The 20,472-nt window shown below is 36.7% G+C and overlaps 1 protein-coding gene across 1 annotated transcript in view; it reads right to left on the reverse strand.

Moving 5' to 3' along the window:
* Positions 1-837: 837 nt before the first annotated feature.
* Positions 838-20,472, reverse strand: part of atp9a (ATPase phospholipid transporting 9A) — a 51,313-nt gene continuing 31,678 nt past the window's right edge. The window contains exons 19-28 of the mRNA XM_079587585.1: positions 19,472-19,570; positions 17,475-17,564; positions 16,196-16,340; positions 15,209-15,273; positions 13,816-13,971; positions 11,239-11,303; positions 9,914-10,022; positions 9,757-9,814; positions 7,478-7,681; positions 838-3,470 (exon numbers count right to left, since the gene is read on the reverse strand). Of these exons, the coding sequence (XP_079443711.1) occupies positions 3,334-3,470; positions 7,478-7,681; positions 9,757-9,814; positions 9,914-10,022; positions 11,239-11,303; positions 13,816-13,971; positions 15,209-15,273; positions 16,196-16,340; positions 17,475-17,564; positions 19,472-19,570 (1,128 nt within the window). The 3' untranslated portion in view covers positions 838-3,333. The remainder of the gene's footprint in view (positions 3,471-7,477; positions 7,682-9,756; positions 9,815-9,913; positions 10,023-11,238; positions 11,304-13,815; positions 13,972-15,208; positions 15,274-16,195; positions 16,341-17,474; positions 17,565-19,471; positions 19,571-20,472) is intronic.

A 20,472-nucleotide genomic window follows, 5' to 3' on the forward strand; every position in this document is an offset into this window, starting at 1 on the left:
GCCTGCATGCTGTTAATGCGGTCTGCATTCATTTTTGAGACTCCCCCTTCTGGTGAAACATGACACATTTTTATAACACACACCGGCTGTGTTCAGAAAGGCATACTACTCTTACTATTTCAGCATTTATGTTGTATGTACAATTGTATTGTGTATAAATAATGTTTGAAACATTGTAGTTATGTTTAATATACTATTATTAAAAAGATACTGTGCAAAATGCAGAAAGCTAGCATTCCAATCCCGCCATAAAATAATAAATAAATAAAAATAAATGAAAATAAACACTACCATTCAAACACTGCAGGGTCAGTGAGAAATTAATATTTTCATTCAGCAAGGATGCAATACATTGATCAAAATAAAATAAATATATTTAAAATAAATGCTGTTCTTTTGAACTTTGTTCATGAAAGAATCCTGTTTCCACAAAAATATGCAGAACAACTATTTTCCACATTGATAATAATGAGAAATATTTCATATTAGAAATATTAGAATGATTTCTAAAAGATCATGTGACACTGAAGACTGGAGGAATGATGCTGAAAATACAGCTTTGATCACAGGAATAAATTACATTTGAACATATATTACAATAGAAAATACTTATTTTAAATTGTAATAATATTTCACAATATTACTGATTTTACTGTATTTTTTATCAAATAAATGCAGGCTTGGTGAGCAGAAGAGAGTTCTTTCAAAAACAAACTCTTAACAACCCCAAACTTGAATGTATATTAAAAATAATATATACAAGTATTATTGGAGATATGATATTACATGAAATATATGTATAAATGATACTGTATTAAGAAACAAGCAGAGAATTAGTTAAGAAAAGATCTTTTTTATTTTAAACACCTCTTATCCTGAGACACACTTGTCCCTTTTTTGTTCTGCAGGTATTAGAGTGCAAATTCCAACACAAATAAGAAAAAATTATAATAAATAAAAGCCTTTTTTTGTTTTGTTATTTACAATTCAGCAGATTACATTACCAAACCAAAACGTATTTTCATATAAACATAAAAACCAGTCAGCACAAAAAGTAGTCAGGAGAAGATCATGGCATTCGGTCTAAGTCTAGGTCCACATCACAATCTGTACAAACTCTGATCCATGCAAGAGAGTCTGTCAGTTCAACACAATAAAGTGTCTGGAGGTGAAAGATGATATGGCACTAAAAACACAGACGCCGACATAGTGATCAATGCTAAGTGCACATCGCATTCGGGATCATTAACACAGACAAACATTGGGTTTAAGGACACCTCGAGGAGAAGATTACAGCGTTTAGTGCTGACTGATGCATCATGGGAGTTGGCTCTGTAAACCAGTGATTGAGACTCTCCGGGTCATAATGGTCAGACGGGGGAGGTTGGGGTACAAAGTGAGCATGTCTAGCGTCAGAGGTCACCACAAGAGTGGACAAACACTGCTGTGGACAGGGGGATGCTAAAATAGCACTGGTTTGTATGGCACCGTATCAACCCTGCAGTGACTAGCAGTGGTTGGTTAGTACTGTATGCTATTGCTAATAAAACATTTCCAGTTAACCTAGTTTTAATAAATCCAGTGTCCATTAAAAAGAAAAAACACTCAAACTAGCACAAGAATGATCTGATCTGAACATCCTTTCCAACAATCACACGTCTACTGTATATGGTGAGTAACACTTCACAATAAGGTTTCATCAGTTAAGTTTGAGAGTTTCTATCTTACACCTTATTGCAATCGCGAGTTTATACCCTCAATTCTGACTTTATTTCTCAAAATTGCAATTGAATTTGCGACTATTCAGAATTGTGACTTTATATCTTTTTCTCAGAACTGAGATATAAACTTGCAGTTGCGAGTTATAGTCTGAATTGCAAGATAAAACGTTTTGAGAAAGTTGCAATTGCAATTGCAAAAAAAAAATATTGCAAGTTTATATCTCGCAATTTAATAAAGTAATAAAGTCAGAAGAATGGCTTTTTTTGCAGAATTGCGACTATATCTGAGATATAATTGTGAGATATAAACTCGCAATTGTGAGTTATAAAGTCTGAATTGCGAGATAAAAAGACAATTGGAATTGCAATTTATCTGTAAATTGTACACTTAACTGGCAATTACAATTTATGTTTTGAGTCGCAATCGCAACAACAACAAAAAAAACAGGATTGCAAGTTTATATCTCACAATTCTGATAATGTATCTCTGAATTGTGAGATATACTTGCAATTGATAAATTCCAAATGATGAGATAAAATGACTAATACTCACAATTGATTGCACAATTTTGAAAATATAGACCCAATTACAAGTTTATATCTCGCAATTGCAAGGAAAAACGTCAGAAGTGGGTACCGGTATATATATATCTCGCAATTCTGACTTTATTACTTGCAATTTAGACTTTTTTTTCTCTCAAGATTACGATCAATTTGGAATTACCTTTTTTTGTGGTGGAAACGAGAAAAACTCTCAATAGCAATTTATCTCACAATTTTGAGTCAAAATTGCACAAAAAAACTGCAAATTTATAAAACTCACAATTTTGAGAAATTTTAAAAGTCAGAATTTATTTTATTTAAAATAAAAAGATGCATCAGTTACTATTATTTAATGGACTTGAGCTAACATGAACAGTTGTATTTTGATCAACAAATGTTAACAAAGATATTAACATTAACTTTTACTAATGAAACCTTATTGTAAAGTGTTATAAATATTAGCGTTTTGTTTTATTGAGGGGGGGGGGGGGGGGGGGGGTACAACAGATTCTTTCAGTTTTTAACCCGATCACATCCTTTCAAGTCACATAAATTCAGTAGTTTTGGAAAATAAATAAAAAGGTACCAAAAACACCCTAAAACAAGTCAACTCCAATTTCCCTTTTCCTCTGTGCAAATATTTCCTTTTCACGTGAGAATGCAAATCGAGACATAATAGCAATAGCAATAGATTATTAAATCTCACGGAAACACTTCCCTGTTGTCTCTCTCATGGATGAATCCCAAAGCTAACCAGTGTGTTTAGTCTTCCTCAGGGAGAGTGATTCACTGCAACTTAAACAGTAGAGAAATTACATGATTCAGAGCGAATGGCGTCAGGACTGCGTCACACAAGCGTCCATTCCTGTCGGTATGAGCACCTGCTCAGGGCTAACCGGACTGCTAAACTACTAAACTGGCTCGTTGAGCAAAAATGTTGAAAAATCAGGCTTGTGATTTTAGTATCAGGGTGAATGAAGGAGTGAATCAAACCTGACGTTCCAGCAGTTTTAGGTTTGTTTGAGCCGAGTTAGCGGTTAGAGAGCAAGCCGGTGAGGCAGTAAAGGGTTCAAGAGGTCAGTTTGGAGTAACTCGGAGGCGAGAAGCGTCGTCGCAGGTATTTGAGGATGTAGAGCGGCAGGCAGCTGACCAAAGTGATGGCTGTCACCTTCCACACGAAAGACAGGGTGGCGATGAAATACACATCTGTGAGGGACACAAATAAAGAAACTGTTAGTGCCCATCTCCCTTTGGATAGTGTCAAACATCTGCTCATGCTGGACTGTCTCGGCACATCCATATTCTGTTCACAGACTCTGACTCATACTGCACACGAAACTGCCAGAGTTTCTTGATCTGGCTAGGTCTAATCTGATTGGCTGACTTTATGCAATTTCCAGGAGTTAATGAGAAAGTTTTGATCCATCTAACAGGAAACAAAGTCATGTTTAGAAGATTTGAAATAATCTAGAAAAGTTTGCCAGGTTAGTGGCATCAAATCGGACTTTAAAAATTTTATGCCACTAACCTGGCAAGCTTTTCTAGATTCTTCCAAATCTCCCTGTATCAATCATTTTATCCCTTAAAACTCACCTTCGATCACCAAAATTACATATTTAAATGTTTTTTTTTCTTGAAAAAAAAAGAAAAGAAAAATTGTCATGCCTTAAAATAGCTTGAATGTGATTACACCCTTGCCTCATTTAGTCTACGCGATTCTATGAATATGCAAATCAGCCCCGCCTCCACTCACTCACACCAGCTCAGAGATCCACGTGTTGACCTGATTGGTTACAAGGTAGTTTGTGACGTCGGAAACACCAGCGATTTCAAACTGTTTTTGAGACGGTCTTTGGTTCACTGCAGTTTTAAGGAGAAAACACTCAGCAATGATGTTGACATGAATTTGCACATGGTTTGTCTTAAAGCATATTAAAAACACCACATAGACATATAAACAACATTAAAAGCTTAATTTTCACCACAGGGGGACTTTAAAAGAAACTCAAGAGCAGTAGCAGCCTTTGCTATGTTTCACCGCCGGTTTCTTACCGCCACAAACATCCCGTCGGCATGACGGGCAGAGCTTTTCCACAGTGACTTTCTATGATGTTCAAAGCGTTTCTAAGGATGCTGATATTTAGAAGAACAACCACTGAATATGGCTGAACTAAACTTCCACTTAAACTTTCCACTTGCCATTGTGTAGTGTTTACTACAGTTGAGCAAGTGGATCAGGTATTCTGAACTGAAGAGAGTGAGTGGAGGCGGGGCTCATTTGCATATTCGTGACTCTGTGTATACTAAATGAAGCAAGTGTGTAGAGTTAAATTCAAGCTATTTTAAGGCATGAAGAAATTATTTACACAAGAAAAAACTTTTAAATATGTCATTTTGATGACCAAAGATGAGTTTTAAGGGATAAAATTATTGACAGCAGATGGAAATCTGGTACGTTCTTGCAGAGCTTTTTATTAAACTAACAAAATTTTGCCAATGACTGCCATTTCAATCTGTATCAGATGGTTGTAAGTGGACTAAATAATCAATAAAACATAAATTTGTGACGTAGATAACGCTGTCAATCCCCTCAGGATCCAAAAGTCTGGTGTGTTTCATGTCTTTGTCACACGCTCACGTAAAAGTCTTTCCCATCAGCGGTTTTGTTCTATTCTTATACATAAAACTTACAATCCCTGCTGAATAATGCTCTTTTTTTAAACCTTTATTCCCAGAATTGTAGGGAAAGAAATCAAAACAGAGCTTGTGAAATACTCTCAGACCACAGTCAGGTCAGTAGAAGGAGAGACTCTGAAATGTAAGTTGGCCAAAATGTTTTGTGCGATTGCTGGAAACTAGCGTCACACTGCGAGGCAGTCGCTGACCAGTCTTTGTTTAATGTGGTCAGAGGAGTTGGACCGCACTCGAGCGCTGCGGTGTCCGAATGCCTCATCAACACAACTGAAAAGACACTTGTTCGTGAGCTGTGAACGTGAGCCCCGAGACGGTCACAAGTCATCTCCGCCATCATGGATCCATCATCTTCTCTGTCAGGATTCGCACCGAGATCCAATAACGAGTTCTCGACGTGACGTTGGTGGGCAAAAGGAAAATGGTTATGTTGAAGGTCTTGGATGCATTATCAACAGGATCAAAGTAATTTTTGATTACTCGCATTGTCCTCGCACCTTTTTACTAATCGGTTTATTTTGGGCCTGATCACTTTTTAATCTTATGTTATGTTATTTTTTCACATTTTCAAAAAACATTATTTTATAAAAAGTGCTGTCACAAAAATAAACTTCTGGTACTAAATAGTTTTTATTTAGCATAACAAAAAAAGTATTGTTACCTAAAACAATTGAGCAGATAACTTTACACTAAATACCATTAAACTAGAAAAATGTTAAGCAATTTAACACGTGCATTTAAAATAACATAAATATGTGAATCCTCAATTTCTTTGTAAGAAAGTGTAGAACTCTAGACGGGGTAAACCCAGCCCGATCTGCAGGCTGGAAACCTGTACATTTATCTATCATGCTTCCTTTCCAAGTTTGCGGGAACAAATTACAAACTGGTTTATCCACCTGGCGCGTTATTGGCAAGTTTAACACGATGGCGATAGAGAAGCGACGAATCCAATTAATTGTAACCTCCCGACGATGCTCATATGGCTTCTTTAGTTTAGCAAAGAAATCGCTCGAGTGGGTGTAAATACCACACACTTTCATGTTTTTTTGCACAACCTGCAAAAATCGCTCGATGCCATTGCTTCTGCAAACCGCTGATCAATGCTACAAACCAACACGTTTGTTTTGTACACACTGGAGTTTTCGCGTCTGATTGGTTGAAGGACTATCCAATTGCGTACACGCCTGTTGTGCAGTAGAAATACAGAGCAGACTCCCCAGAACAATGTTCAATCTTAAAATACTGAGCTTGGTCTGGTGATAGCCAGACTAGTACAACTCTTCAGATTGAGAAGCACTCTGATCAACACAAAGACCTTGGCCGGGGTAGCATCAGCGCAGCAGGAAATGAGAGCAGGCTTGTGGTATTTCCCTCTGTATAGCGCTGTGGGCCGCTCTCGGGCTGCCCGGTGTCCTACGAGAGAAACGGGCCACAGCGGCCCTGGAATGCTGACTGAGGCAGATCGCCACATTTTATACGATCAGATTTAGCTCTCTCTGGGGAAAACAGCGTTGGTTTTGTGGAATGTGGCCACATTTTTTACCTGTATATGTCCGAAATTCTGACGTCAATACCGCTTAATAACAACAGGATTTCATGACGATAATAAGACATAAAGCAGTCGCAAAACCTTGACCAGAAAGCATAGATGCAACATTTAATATCACTAAAATGACAAGAACAACAATTAATACCGCAAAACTATTTACTAAGTAATGTGTGTTAAATGCAAAGAGTGATTAAGGCAAGACAAGCCTTAATCACTGAATAGGTTAAAAAATATCACTAATAGATATCGCCATACTTTCCCAGTTGATCGATTACATTAAGAATACAACATTTTTGTACTGCAAGTTTTCTGCATGTTATGCTTTAACATTCAAATGAGGCATTATCTAATGAAATATGCAGTAAGTTGAATGCATTTCCAATCAGAACTGGGTAAACACTGGATAAAGCCTGGTTCAAAATTACATTTTGTTTACATATTAAAGTCAAGAAAGTTATAAAAGGGATTTTGTATAGCTCTTTTTAACATCGGTCAACAGCCAGGGAAAAAAAAATTATATATATTTTAGGAATTTAAGGAATAAAATGTATATAATCAGGCAAATGATATATGAACAAACCCCTCTGTAAAAACCCCCCAGAGATTTCTGGCTTATTTTGAGAAAATGCCCTTTAAAGATATGTATTGTTTTTCAAATTTACAGGTGCAAATAGATCAAGTGTAATAAATTAAAAAAATGTAAAAGAGTATTTTGGATGTTTCTTTCCACTACTCATAAAACACGTCATGAAAAGACAAATAGGCCAAAATATCAAAATTGACCAGTGCGCATGAAAAAAAAGGGTCTCATTTACTAATAATTGCATGGATTATATATTCATATTTGAACGCACAGGAGAACTTCTCACGAAAAATCTCCACCTAATTCACAACACTCTTCCCGAAAACTCCCCTCCCAAAAAAAATTTATGTTTTTTTGGGACCCTTGTGTTTATGAAAGCATACCCACCGATAAACTCGTGTAAGAAGACCAGGGATGCGATGTAGCAGGCCAGACTGAGGAGTTCGGCTACGATCATCAGCCAGTGCCAGGTCTGCACGGTCAGCGCCACCATCAGCAGCTCCGTCAGGATCAGAGACGTGAACGAGATCGCCACGATGTGCACAAACTCGGACTCGAACAGCAGCAGAGCCCCGTACATGATGATGCTCCCTGCAGAGAGCACAGCACATCTCTATCACCACCAGCATCTATGAAGAGACTTCTAGAAGCGTGCTGGATGTGCATACTAGCAGTGTGCTTATAAACATGTATACAGGGCTTGACATTAACTTTTTTGCTCACCAGCCACTGTGGCTAGTGGTTTTCTAAAGTTTCTAGCCACTGAGCATTTTCACTGGCCTCAATTGTGACATCGATACCATGGGGAAAAACTGCTGTAAGGTTGGAAATAATCCAAGATTATTTCCAACCAACAAAGACATTTGCTTTGGTTGATGTTCTTCGGTCTCTTTTCTCTGGTTGCTGGGCTGGTGTTGAGAGAAAGGCTCTCTGCCTCTCTCTCTGGTAACATTTCACATTTATGCTGGGTACAAGTGGTTTAAATTCTCATTACATCCATGTTGTAACTATTTTAAGTGTAAACATAACCTTATTGCACATTGAAAATTTTTTAATCCATGGAGTCAGATTAAAACGAGATAATTGCATATGAGAACATGTGTCTTATTTAACCAAAATTACTTTTGAGACGCTGGAAAGACTTGAACATGCGCGTCCTTTACCGGCTATTTGGAGACTGGAAGTTGGGCCGAATAGCCGGCTTTTACACTGCCATATAGATATTTTTAATATTATCTCATAATTTGACAACAGGTATATTAGGCTGCTGTCACTGTAAGACCTGACACACGGATCCATTATAATGTTACACATTAGTTTTCTTTCTCAACTGTTTACGTTCATTTAAACCATAACTGACTGCGTTTACATGAATACTCACAAAGACCAGACCGCCATTTTTACATTATTTTGGGTGTATTTGACTGTTTAAGCGCAATACACAGTGAAAAATGTTCATCACCAATCAACTTTATGAAAATGAAGATGAACTACGGTCTGGTGTAGGGGGCGGTTTTTGCCATTACTTATTAATTCAATTAACACGTTAAATTGACAGCCCTAGTGTGTGTGTGTGTGTGTGTGTATATATATATATACACACACATATATACCGGTACATGTATATATATATAATATACACACACATATAAACTATTTGTAAGTGCATATTTAACAAATAGTTAATATACACTACATACTTGACAGGTACATATAAATATGACATTTCTGAAATAATATCTACTATAATAAAGTGTTACTCTGATTTATGGGTGAAGGTTATTATTGGAGTAAAGTAAAGGATTGGAAAGTTCATTCTTACAAGTTAAATAAAGAACTTTTGTGTATTCATTTTTAGCTGCAAATACTGTATATGACAGAGGTCATGATAAAAAGAAACCATTTGTCTCAGATTCACTTTATGAGACCATAGCAAATCCCTGAGATTGTCCTATCAGGGATCTCAGGAAGAGGAAGAACACTTCCATGGATTTAGCTTTTTTTTGAGCGCTTCCTGTCCTGAAGTGTTATTGTGAACTTTGAGCTCAACCTCAAACACCACTGGGACTGAAAAAACGTGATTAATACATACATGAAATTCAAGACCATTCAACTTTGGAGGCTCTATTTAAAGCACAAATGTAAACATGCTATAGATGGGGGAATTTGAGAGAAAACACTTCATGGACAGAGAAGAATAATGAGGGATGACTTCTCTTTTCGAAAACAAGCTCTCAAAGAAGTGAGGAAATACCCAGTGCTGTCTAACACAAACAGAATCACCTTATAAACTAGTGTGACGCTGAAAGATTTACACACAAAGACAGCAGGGTGGAGGCTGCTAGTGCGGCTCAAAAAGCAATCGTGGAAAACCTCCTTGTGTTATTCGACTATTGTAGCCACAGACACAAATAAACTATTCAGTGCGGGCGAGCAAAAACACGTGTGTGGGTTTTGTTTGGATGAAACAACATTCACCACAATGTGCTACTGCTGCTGCTTTCTTAACAAGCCTCTGAATGGACATTACAAACACAGTTACGCTTCAGTCAGTGGGAGACATAAATGGTCTACTCAATTTACAGCACAACTACTTTGTTGAGTGAAGGTTGTTGCAAAGTTCATGCATTGCACCATATGGTGAAATAACCACATTATTCGCTTACCTTGGTAGATACTGATCAAGACCCATATTAAGAACGTTTTGAATGAGAGAGGCCGTCCCTGCAAACAATTACAGTTATTAATATTTAAAAAAACACAAAAGATGCATTAACTAAATAGTCTAGGTTATTAATTTGAGAATGAGAGGGTCAAAGATACCTTTAGAAGATCCTTGTAAAGTTCAGGATATAACATGGCAACCTCAGACTTGACATCTTTATCCAAAACCAGGGAGAAAACCGGAAACATTGTGTAGATAGTGGAGTAGCTGTAAGACACATTGGAACAGAAAAATGTTAATACAATAAAGTTGCTAAGGCTGCCTTTATTTGATCAACCAAAAAAACAGTAATATTGGGAAATATTATTACAATTTAAAATATTGCAATAATTTTAATACAAGTATAAAAAGCGTTTAAAATAATTTTTTCTATTTTTAAAATGTATTTTTATTCCTGTGATGGAAAAGTTGAATTTTAACTTTAAACTTGCTGCTCAAAAAACATTTATTCTTATTATCAATGTTGAAAACAGTTGAGCTGCTTCATATTTCTGTGGAAACCGTGATACCGAGATGCTTTTCAGGATGGAAAAAAACAAACAAACAAAAAAACAAAATTTTTTATTTGAAATAGAAATCCTTTATAACATTATAATGTCTTTACAGTCACCTTTGATCCATTTAATGCGCCGGCGCGTTTTCCTCGTTTTTTTTCACATAGCAGCAAAATAGACTTAAAATACTCCCGTCATTTTTTGTCATACAGACTTAAGAAATATGAAAAAATAAACTGTTGAATGTCTTCTTATTATGGGTTCACTTAAAATCGAAATAAAACATTGTGCTTTTGTAAAATAAAGAAAGTAAACAGGGTGTGCTTTCTGCCTCTCCGTCTCCGTGAACTTTTTTTCTAGTGCACGTCTCTAAACTTAAACAAAACTCAGCGAATACTATTCACTCAGACATGAGCTATATATCTTTATAATCATATAAGTGTGTAGTTTTAAATTATCTAATTCAAAACTAAAACAAATATTCTCTGTTTATGCAATCTATATAAAGAGAGAGAGAGATCAGCCGTTCTCATTATCGTTCTGGCACCTCATTACTCTGCTAATGTGACACGCCCATGTACAAGTTACCACATAATCACCCACATATACTGTATTTTACATGCATAGAAAGTCAAAGTGATGGATCTAGATTCACAGCTGTACTAGTGTGGGTGAAACTTTATTCTCTCCCTGTCCTGAACTCATCTTCGCTGAATTAGAAGAGCCTGTCTGCTTTAACCCCTTGTTCATTACAGGCTTCACAAAGACTCTTTTGATGGACATCAGCTTCTTCTAGCTCAGTGACCGTGACTCTTGATGGAACAAATCCCTCAGCGATCCTCTAATGTCAGAGCTGTCTGAAACACATGGCTGAAATGCCAGAGAGATTTCACCGAGTGCAAATGAGTCATCATCACCCGCACACTCACCCAATAATGAGGAAGCCTTGATAAAGTGGAACAGATGCAAAGTAGAACACAGAGGAGAACACGGCCTGTGAGGACACATGGGAAGACAAACATCAGCAGAAAATAAGACAGCAGGGAACTAAAGGCATGTTATATTCATTGGTCCTGTCAAAAAAAAGTGCTGCAGTGGTCCAATAGTACAGTAATGGCATTAGATGGCAATACAATGGTACTTTGATATACACCACGGTACTAAATGATTACCATGTTCATATACAGTATTATTTTGTGTGTACAGCAGTGGCCAAAAGCAATGTCTGGCAATATCTTATCCCTTATTAAAATTTTGTTACAGATTTTGTAAGCATATTATGTAGTTGTGCTTGGAGTCAATTGTTTTATGAAACTTGCCAAATTGTGTGGACATTTTTTTGGCCAGGCTGTAATGCAAAGAAATTATGAACACATACATAAACAAGATAAAAATAATTTAAAAATATTAATAACTGATTTATGTTGTCAATAGTAAAAAATAAAATAAAACGTTACTGTAGTTTGTCTTTTTTTTTTTTGCCAAATAATTTTTAAGTTTTGCCAAACAAGTTTAGTGTTTTGTTTTTCTTTTATATTTTTTATATTTAAGACATAGTATCATGGAATTGCCATTGTACACATGCAAAAATTATGGGTTTACCATGGTATAATATCCAAGAATAAATATAATTATAATAATACAAATAAATATTATAAGTAATATATAAAATAAAATATGGGACATGTCCTACAAAAATCTATGGTAATACCAGTGTTGGGCAGTAACGCGTTAGAAGTAACGCGTTACTGTAATCCCATTACTTTTTTCAAGTAACGAGTAAAGTAAGGGATTACAATTGCAAAAACAGTAATTAGATTACTGTTACTTTCCCGTAAGGAGGCAGCGTTACTGCGTTACTGTGATGTTGTTTCGTTTGACTGTCTCGTGAGTCGTGGCTTAATTTGAGCCGGAACACGCCCGACGTTGGATACGGAACCTTTTTTATTGGATCCGGCACCTCCTATGTCACTATGGAAAATTAATCGCCTAAATAAAAATAAAAAATACTATTTGTGTAGCCTAGTGTTCAATGTTGTTATCGATAGAGCTGCGCGAATGGGGTATTATTTATTTAATCCGCAACCGCATCACAAAACTCATCATCCGTAAATGCTGATGCGAGCCGCGAGAAAGCCCTTGTCTGTTCTAGAAAGGATGCAGCAAAGATATTTAATGCTAATGTATGAGACATCGGCCTACGCTGAGTTTCATTCATTTATGAGGTGCGCGCTCTAGTTAACAATGAAAGTGAAAGTGAACGCGGCGCGCCGGCTCATCCATGTCACGGTTATTGTCTGCTATATTTGCCTTGTATTTGTTAAATACATGCAAATGGTTGATGAAACATTAATTAAAATAAGATACAAAAATAATTGAATTTATACAAAACGAAATTAACTTTAAAGAAAGGCTTTTAACAATGCAATGCAAGTGAACGTGGCGCGCTACCGCCTCAATGCACGGTTATTATGTCTGCTATATTTGCTTTTTATTTATTAAATACATGCAATTGGTTGATGCAATATTTATTAAAATTAAGATACAATTTATACAAAACGAAATTCACTTTAAAGAAAGGCTTTCTACAAAGGAAAACTCCATGAAATGGTAAAAACATGTCTGACGATTTACAAAAACAAAACGAATCTGCTCTTTAATGTTAAAAGACGTAACTGCTAATAATTTGGAATACAGTCATGAGAGACTTTCATTTTAATTAGTTTATTGCTGTATTTTATTTGAATCTAATCGAATAGAGGATTTTACAAAAAAATATTTGCATTTTATATGCTGGAATATGCAGAAATATAAGTTAACAGAAGAAGGACTTTGTGTATTTCGTTAAAATATGGTGGACTCTGCAGAAATTGGTTAAATGTTCAACATTTTTCTTCAAGTCTGAGACTGTTGCATTTAATTAAATTTTTGGTTGATGCAATGTGCATAAAGTTAAAATATTTAAACTAATTAAACAAGTTTTAAAAAAGAGAATGTTTAATTTGATTCAATTTTAGATGATGGAATATGCAGAAAGAATATAATTAGGCTGAAAGGTCTGCTTTTATAGCATTTTCAGGTCGTGCATCATGTTTTTGAAGTAAAGTAACTAGTAAAGTAACTAGTAAAGTAACTAATTACTTTTGAAAATAAGTAATCAGTAAAGTAACTGGATTACTTTCTTGGAGAAGTAATCAGTAATCAGTAACTAATTACTATTTCCAAGTAACTTGACCAACACTGGGTAATACATTGGTATATGTATGAAAAAAATTACACCATGGTAGTTTTGGATTAATATATAATACATACATGCATATACATATATATATACTGTATATACACACACACACACACGTGTGAGTGTGTGTGTGTGTGTGTGTGGTTTTGACCAATCTCTTTTTTTTTTTTTTTTTAGAGCTGAAACCTTCAACACTACACCGTGTTTATTTGCAGCTACTGTGATTCATGGGCTGGCGGTGGATAATTACTCGAGCAGACACTACCTGCATGGTGCTGATGCAGAGACTCCGGTGGATGACAAACTGGCTGAGTGCAGCGGACCGTTTGTAGCTGTTTCTGCCGTGGACCATGAGCAGTCTGCCCAAGTGCTTAAACTGAGTGATGGAGAAATCTGCAGCCAGAGACGCCTGCTTCCCTTCCTGCACACGCAGATAAATAAACAAACAGGTCAGAGCGCTTACACACACTATTTGGACCGTGAGCAAGAATGTTTTCTAGATTAAGCCAGCTATATTAAGCATCTTCGGATCACTGGGTAGTCTAGGAGTGACTGGGTAAAGCAAAAATAAACAAAACAACGTCCCATCTAACCACGTCAAAGTCAATCAAGGCTTACTGAGTTAGTCATGAATGACTCCATATCAATTAACCTTCACATAACGTCTCATTTTGATGACCAGGAAAGCTCGCTTGACGCACCACAAGTGGGTCAACTTTGTCTTTTTAGGTACATTTAGACTCATAAAACGTCTGACGTCTAAAACGTGTTTCTAAATTGGCAGTCGACCTCAGGATGAGATTCCTGAAATCAGACTTTCCTGAACTTAACTGTAGTGTCAATTGAACTTATTTTGAAATTTTTGGTGGTCCAGGCTAAGACAACATGATCTGCCATTCGTAAAGTAATTAACACAAGTAATGTGACATATTTCTGATATTAATATGGATAGTCCTGATTGGTCAACGTTTTCACATTATATCCCTAGTCGAACTATTAAAATAAAAAAATATGTAATAATAATAATAACAAAGATCTAGATGAATAAGAAAAAAACAACCTTTAGATAAACTACCTGAACACATTAATTGACTAGTTGGTAGTTAAATGCTAATAAACAAAAAGCATGGTCTCAAATAAAAATGTTTTTTTCTAAATAAATAAGATAAACTAGGTGACCAAATTAATTTTTACAATATTTTGATGCTAAAAAACTCGATTTAGTATGGCCTCAAATACCTTACCGAGAAATAAAAATTATTAAAATATGATTACCAATTAAAGTTGTTTCAGGGGCTGAGATAGTCATTAAAAATTTTTTTTTTTTTTTTTTTATAAAAACAGATATTGTATTCTTTAAAATAATATTAATAAGACCAGAAACTTCTATTTAGAAAATCAATAGGGTGAATTTTGATTTAAAACTAACACGCTGTAAATCAGTCATGGGAAGTTGTTGCGTGTAAATGTTTGGAGTCATTTTACATGCTTTCAGTGCCATGTAATGTTAGAAATGTGAGAATCTCATGCGGTGGTCTGAAAAGAGCCTGTGCACGGCGTGTGTTTGACACAGTGAGCGCAGATGGAGGGAAGACTCCGGAAGAAGGCGACAGTGTGTGTGTGACAGGGCTGCTGCTCGGGGAACTGGTAGCTCTTACTTTGCCCTCCACTCCCACGCCACAGTCTGCTTCCTGGATCATGCTGACATCATTTCCTCCATCCCCTGAGAAAGAGAAAACAGTGAACGATGAGCAAGTGACAGCTGGTGCCGTGACCCAGATTGAGCCCTTATGAAAGGGCAATAAAACTGATGGTATGTCACATGTCAAGATTAAACGTGCAATGGAAACTTGTATATTGATGATGGCATCAGCTAATATTAATGCTTAGTTTTTTCCACATATCAGCAAGGGTCTGAACTGGATGATATTGAAAGCACTAAATAGTACTAAATAGTTATCTTTAGCTAGTTATCTAGATTTGTGCTGACAGGGTTTATATTAAGCCAGGATTAGGCCTTCGTTCAAGTGGGACATTTAAGTAGCTTCTATAAACGTGCCTTAGAAAAAAAAAAACATTACTGGTGTGCATCTTGAGACAAAACAATGGCACTGACATATTGTAAGATATATCAGTGCAAGTTACTTTCAGTTAAAACAACTCAAACATTTTACTTTGGGACTAGCTTAAGCCTCGTCTGTGAAACTGGGGGACAATGTTTTAATTATATCTTCAAATGTCTATAGCTGTTCATTCCTATTATATTTATTAATAAAGACAAATAATACAAATATGTATTATTACTTAATAATGTCTGTGTTAATTCATGACCATAAGTAAAAAAAAACATGATCTTATTACAAGAAATAATAAAAAATAAAATAAGAATCATTCTTGCTTCCCTAGTAATTTTTTTGTCAAGTTTTAATTAAATTATGAATTATTAAATTCTCTTTCACTTGCCCAAACTTTTGTAGATCACAAAGCTTATTTTCTACAATAATCCAATTAAAAGCCATGGGGAAAATCCTATTGAGTTTTTGTCGAGGAAAGCCTACAACAATATGTCATCACTGCAGCACAGTATATTTATATGATTTCGTGGCAGAGGAAGTGCACAGTGTCAGTGGCTCCTGCATACTCACCCACGGCACAGGTGAGTTTGCCGGTGCGTTCCTGCAGCAGACGTACAATCTGAGCTTTCTGTGTGGGAGCACAGCGGCAGCACACGACGGCCGGACACTGGCATGCTAACTCCATAAACTCATACTCGTAATACTTCAGACAGACCTGGAGCAACAACAGCAACAACAGGACTGAGAACAGGCCATACAACGAGACATCAGACAGAACTAATTAATACTGTAGAACACAGAATTACACAAAACCGCCATGTTTAGGATAAATCAATTAAATCAAGCTATTGACCAAACTGGTCATTTACTAAAAATTCTATTATGAGAAAAAAATCAGAACAGAATATAAAATCCACATTATGTCATCTGTGAATTTCACATGAATTACACACATTTGAGATTAACAAATGAATCACATTTACACCTGGTATTAAGATGCGTTTTGGTTGATCGGATCACAAGCAGACGAGGGAAACACATTTTTGTTTACACCTGGTGTTTTAATCCGTCTCTTTTGTCCACTTCTGTCCGGATTTCTTCGAGGGAAGGTCTATGTATAGGCTAATGCACAAAATAAGCTAGCGTAATTTGCATAGGAACGACGACAGAAAAACATACGGAGAGCATCAGTTTTCGTTTCTGCTCCGACAGCCGCAAGATCACGCTGAACAATGTGAGTGTGTGTGTTAGAAATCAGGAATGGTGAGAGAACATACGTTTTTCATCTTCAAACTAAATTTGGATCTTCAGCCGACAAAGTTTAAATCCCGTCTGGCTAGAGCTCTTCCCATCATTTTTACACATTAGGTCAGCAGGCGGTGTTTTGTGGCTGTTCGAACACATGAGTTTACACTACAAAAGCAATCCGGTCGAATGAGTTTTCGACTCCTCTGGAAGTGGTTGAAAGTGGACAAGCTCAAAACGTTTTAGACCCGGTTTACACCTGTATTTAGTGTCGTCCACTTGTGATCCGATCAACCAAAATGCATCTCAATACCAGGTGTAAACAGGGCCTTTAACCTCATTATATTAATCATATTTTACACTTATCATATCTACAGATTTTTCAGTACTCTGATTCAAGTTCATATAAATTTCTAATGAAAACGCGAGTGGTTCTTGCCAATGCAAAACTGTCCGACATGATGCTAAGAAAAGTAACAGCTCAAGATGCTGCTTTCTTTTCAATGTCTCTTGCACAGACAGTGCGGGTTGAGTTACGCTCTAAAGTTTGCAAAAGTGTAAGGGGCTAATTCAAATGTAATGTGTGCATGTGGGCTCACATTACCTCCAGAGAGTCTCCCGATATCACCAGCGCGCAGTCGTGTTTCCTCCTGAAGGCGTTGAGCTCAAGGTGAGCTTCGCTTCGAGTGGTTACCTGCAACACATCGGAGAAATCACCATCAGGAGTGTTTTTTTCTCATACAAACACACAATCAGCCACTCGGATAATGATCTCAGCGGTGAACCACAGCAAGATCACGAGACTGAGAGATTAACTTCAGGTGTCAGTTGCGTGGCAGACCATGGCAGATTCAACTAGCTATCAGCTCAACCGTCTAAACTGTGAGGTTTACATTGCCTGCAGTCTGCAAGTTTCACACAGGAAGTTCACCATTAGTAACTGTTGTTTTTGTATTTACAGATGGCTTTGGGCAGATATGGCTTTCTTGAGATGTTAGATTGAGTTTGTTTACTCTAACCTTTCAAAGTCATTTTCAAACGTACTGTATATGACTGACTTTCTGCTGTGAACTACTAAAAGAGAAGTTAGTAAGAATGTTCAGGCTGCTCTTTTCCATACGAGAAACATCACACAGGTTTGCAATGACATGAAGGTGAGAATACAATTTTCAGGTGAACTATTCCCTTTTAGTTATCTTCAAAAAATGAACCACAACCAATTTTGTTTCACATAAATCTACCCGAAGCTCCTCGCCAACGGAGGATGTTTTCTAATTGTTGGACGTTCGCACCAGAGCAATTCATCTGTCAATTTTAAACACACCAGACTTCAATCTGGATGCCATTTGTGTCCATGAGGAAGCCAATCCAGATGCCTCTCCGATCCAGAGGGAACGAGGTGCTTGTTTTCATGCTGTGCCAGCCATTGTCTTCTGTTTCCAGGAACCTCTGCTGTGGGGAAGATTCAACCTTCCTCAGAGCGGCCTATCTTTCTGTGGCAGCACGCCACATGGGAACTCCACAACAGCTCGTAGAGTCACGTTTCACATAGAGAGGGCACAGGATGCTGCTTTCCCTGTTTGCTTCTCAGAACGCTACTAAACTCAATCAAGCTTTGGACCACTTTTGTGTTGGAGACACTCGGGAGACTTTTTTTTTATGAGCTTACATGCACACTACCACAAAAGTTTGGGGTCATTAAGAGTTTTTTTTCCCTTCTTTTAAAAAAAAAAGAAATTAATACTTGTATTCAGGAAGGATGCATTAAATTGATCAAAAGTAACAGCAAAGACATTTATACTGTCACAAAACATTCTTTTGAACTTTCTATACATCAAAGAATCCAGAAAAAAAAGGTATCAGGGTTTTCCACAAACATATTAAGCAGCACAACTGTTTTCAGCATTGATGATAATAAGAAATGTTTCTATTAGAATGATTTCTGAAGGATCATGTGACTCTGAAGACTGGAGTAATGATGCATCACAGGAATAAATTACATTTCAAAATATATTAAAACATAAAAGGGTTATTTTAAATTGGAATAATATTACAATCAAATTATTATTGTATTTTTGATCAAATAAATGCAGCTTCGGTGAGCATTAGACACTTTTCAAAAACAAAAAAATAAATCTTACCAACCCATTACTTTTGAACAGATAGTATAACAGTATATATAATGCATATTTGTGAGCGATTATGTTTTTGTTCTGGTCAAGGTGGTTTATAAAACCAGGCAGCATTCTTTGCTCATGGTCTCTCATTTTCAGATTTATTTCTCCCAAAATAACATCCCAAAACAAAAAGCACAATAACAAGCACAGTCCCAAACCATTTATAATTCAAGTCTTTTTCATGCTTTTAAGTGTCTCCAGAAAGATTCGGGCACCATTAAAATATCTACTATAAAATAATGAAAGATTTGCAACCTTTCTCCTGCACTGAGGCTAGTCAATCTTTTAGTTTGAGGGTCTAGAGCCAACAGTTTCCATAGGTATAGAGAGAGAGGGGGGGGGGGGGTGATAAATCATTCTAGAAGCGCAAGATATGACCTATTTAAAAATGAAGGTTGAAATAAGAAGTCTGGAGAGGACTTACAGGCCTGAACACGTGGATGTCCTGATTGCGGGTCACTAGATGGGCGTTCTTGGCTGTGCAGGTTGCAGTCTCTAATTTGTCCCCGGTCAACATCCAAACCTGGACAAAGAACAGGTTTCGTTAATTAGGCCTGGCATTGATGTACCCAAGCGCTTGTGTTAACAACACGTCAACAAACAACCCATTTTAGAAGCGTACAGTGAACTTCTACATGTGACAGACTGTAGAAATGCAAATACCGTATTTTCCGGACTATAAGTCGCACTTTTTTCTTCATTGTTTGGCTGGTCCTGCGATTTTCCTTTCCAAAATGAATTCATACTAACTGAGATGAACCAAGAGAAAACATTACCGTCTACAGCCGCGAGAGGGCGCTCTAGTTAGCGGAGTTGTTGAGAAGCGACACCGAGGATGAAGAATTCAATGGATTCAGTGATGTGTGGAATGAGATCGCGGGAGCTTGGTGAACTAGCTGACTGGTAACTTGTTGGACTCGCTGGCTTATGTTAATTTAGCCTATTCAGCTTCCCAGGTATATGTTCTTTCTGCTATTGTGTAGCTGAATAACTTTTAATGTGTTACGTTAACATACCAGACACCTATTCAGCCTCCCAGGTATATGTTCTTTATGCTATTGTGTAGCTGAATAACTGTTAATGTGTTACGTTAACATACCGGACACCTATTCAGCCTGTTGTTCTGTGTGCTACTGTGTAGTTGAATTACTTGCCTTTCCAGATTAAATGTCTGTTCTTGGTCTTGGATTTTGTTAAATAAATTTCTAAATAAATGCGACTTATAGTCCAGTGCGACTTGTGTTTTTTTTTTATCTTCATGACGCATTTTTTGACAGATGCGACTTATACTCCGGAGCGACTTATAGTCTGGAAAATACGGTATATAATGTATTTCAATGTTCCAAAGCAAGCAATAACCATTGATAAATCACATCTCTTAAGTTCATTTGAGTTTCTGTCCAAACCAGTTGCAACCCCCAACTC

The sequence above is a fragment of the Phoxinus phoxinus genome, assembly GCF_949152265.1.
Source record: "Phoxinus phoxinus genome assembly, chromosome: 18".
NCBI classification, from domain to species: domain Eukaryota; kingdom Metazoa; phylum Chordata; class Actinopteri; order Cypriniformes; family Leuciscidae; genus Phoxinus; species Phoxinus phoxinus.